Source organism: Athene cunicularia (genome assembly GCF_003259725.1).
Source record: "Athene cunicularia isolate RWA chromosome 2 unlocalized genomic scaffold, athCun1 chr2_part1, whole genome shotgun sequence".
In the NCBI taxonomy this organism is placed as follows: domain Eukaryota; kingdom Metazoa; phylum Chordata; class Aves; order Strigiformes; family Strigidae; genus Athene; species Athene cunicularia.
In genome coordinates this window covers 35,694,604-35,697,206 of record NW_020799095.1, presented here as the reverse complement: position 1 = coordinate 35,697,206, position 2,603 = coordinate 35,694,604, and the positions used below count along the sequence as shown (strand labels likewise).

The following is a 2,603-nucleotide window of genomic DNA, read 5'->3' as shown; positions in this document are numbered from 1 at the left end:
CTGTACCAGGGACGTGAGGAAATTCTTTGAATTTCAAACGTATATGTTTACTGTGAAGGAATCCACAGCTGGAGGGGGGAGCTGTGAGAATGCAACGCCAAGGAAATGTTTGCTGAACGCATTTTAAAAATTGCCAGAGCACGAAGCAAGGGACAGAAGCAACATTTTGCTGGGAGTGCAAACCTGAAACCAGGACTGTGTTTAGGAGCATAGGTGGGACTCCACCAAACTGGTTTTGGATTGGCCAGGGAAAGGGGAGCAGGCAGAGCAGCGCTCCAGCCTGCCCTGGAAATGCCAGCCAGGCTCTGTGGGGTGGCTGCCCACCGCAGGCAGCCAGGCCGGGGCTGCAGCCTCTCCGCTGGCTGGAGAGGGGCTGGCACTAGGAAGCTCCATCACTTGCAGCCTCGGAAGCAAATTCTTCTCTCAGCCTGACAGCATGGTTGATTTTTTTCCTGGCTCCTCCAGTAAGGCAGATTAGGCCCCAGAGCACCACTTTTCGACTCTTTCTACATGATATCTCTTGGAAAGGTGCTTTGCTGTCCCTTTCTGGCATGCCAGCCTGGCCTACCTGCTGTCTGAGGCTGGGCACATGTGCATGGGCTGGGAGAGGGATGTCGCAAAGACTGTCGAGGAGCTTTTTGCAGATGCAGCCCAGCAGGTGCCCAAGCTCCCCCTGCACCCCAGGCCCCTGTGCGGGATTCATGGGAGCCCTGGCACTCCCATCAGTCGATGCTGAACCATCCTCAGGGGAGCCAGCTGCAGGCCACGGTACGTGGCCTGCTGCTATTGACTTATTTTTCCGTGCATGGCCGGGTAAGTAACCTTAATTAAAAACATGAAGCCCACAGTTTGTATCACATTCGCGATGTTAAACAAGCTCTGGAAATAGAAACCCTGTTTTCATTTAAGCTTTTCAACTGTGATCTAAGTAATAAAATATGGAGGGGGCGGGCGTGTGTGAGATTTACATGTGATGATTTGGGAGATTTCGCTGCTTTAGAGGCTTGTAAGGCGCCACGGTGCCAACTGCTCCTGCCGCTGCCTCGCCGCGCTTGGCAGCGCCTGCCCCGCACAGACTTTTGTTTTTTTCCAGAACCGCTTTCCAAATGCTGATTTCTGCCCTCGGCTCTTGTTGCTGTGATTTATTCTGGGTGTGGGTGTGGGATCTGCCAGGTCCTCAGCAACCTGCTGCCCTGGCTGCCTGGCAGGCAGGCAGGCGGGCAGTGTGTACCCTCACTGCTCCTGAGGACCACAGATGTCCTTGAGTATGGCCACGTACCCTGCAAGTGCAGATAACGATTCCCCCAGCCCATGCCCAAGCAGCACCATCATCAGAAGCCACAGGGGAGGATTATCTTTGCCTTCATCGTCCCTCCTGAGCCACCACACAGGGAATGAGTACCCATCCCACCAGGGTGGGCAGGCAGGAGGGGAGGCTCTTCTGAGGGCACCTGCTCTGTACCCTGCCAGTGGGCCACAGAAATCTGCTGTGCCCCATCCACGACTCCCCTCAGGAGCTGGGGGCCAGAGCCTGCGCCTGACTGCCTGGAGGGGATCACCCCTGCCATGCCAGGGGGGCTGGGAGAGGGGAATGGGAAGACAACAGGGCAAAAGCTTGTATGAGGCCATAAACGGTTGAGATCACTTTCCCATTTTGCCCGAGCGAGCAGCAGCCCTCAGGAGCTTGTTTTTGATCAAGCCTGCTGCTTTCTCAGTCACCTTTTGCTGTAATACAACAATACTTCCCAGGTCATAAACAGTTCAGCCGGGCAGGGCATGTTTTGCAGGAAGGCCCTAATAAGCAGGTTAGCACAGACTAAGAGCGAGGTGTTGATCCTATGGTGTCCCTGTATGCCCTCTTCCCCCCCGGCTGTTTCTGAGTTCTCTGGACAGGGAATGTACTGGGGGGGAGCCTCGAAGGCCTGAAGGCCGTGGAGGCATGGGGTACATGGGCTGCACAGAGGCGCTTCCGCGGACCTGCCCGTTTCTCTCCTTTGTTTTCGGGGCGAGGACTGGCACCAAGTTGTTTGTGGGGCTTTTCCCACCCTGGAGTGATTTTTCTCCCTGAACGACGGGGCTCCTTCAGGGCATCGCCCTTCCCCAACCTCCCTCCCGATTCCCTTCAGCAAGCAGAGAAATGACAACGGGGTCGGTGATCCCCGACGACAGGGTGCCCCTCTCCCAGGGACCCCTCCCCAAAGCGTGCGGCTGTGTGACGTACAGAGAGCGGCCGTGACGTCACGCGGCCGTGACGGAGGGGTGCGGAGTGTGTGTGTGTGTGTGTGTGTGTGTGTGTTAGGTCGCAGAAAACAGCCCTCGGCGGGGTAGAAACAGGAGAGTGTACCTGCCCTCGCCACGGCTCCGGGGCCGGGAAGGCGGTAGACCCCAGCCCGCCTGTCCCCACCGCTCCAGCACCGAGGCCCGCGGAGAACCGCGTAACCCCTCCGCGGTGGCCTCTGCGTCCCGGAACGACGGGAGGGGACGAGCCTGGGGTGATGGAGAGGGGAAGGGATAAAGCCGCAGGCGGCTCTGCAGGCTCCGGTCCTTTGGGGACACGGGTGGCGGGGACGAGGACAGGCAGCCCACGGGGAAGCGAGGTGCCG

At 58.1% G+C, this 2,603-nt stretch overlaps 1 protein-coding gene across 1 annotated transcript in view; it reads left to right on the top strand.

Moving 5' to 3' along the window:
- The first annotated feature begins 805 nt into the window (after window positions 1-805).
- MKX (mohawk homeobox) overlaps window positions 806-2,603 on the top strand; it is a 49,084-nt gene continuing 47,286 nt past the window's right edge. Inside the window, exon 1 of the mRNA XM_026843405.1 lies at window positions 806-813. Coding sequence (XP_026699206.1) covers window positions 806-813 — 8 coding nt within the window. The remainder of the gene's footprint in view (window positions 814-2,603) is intronic.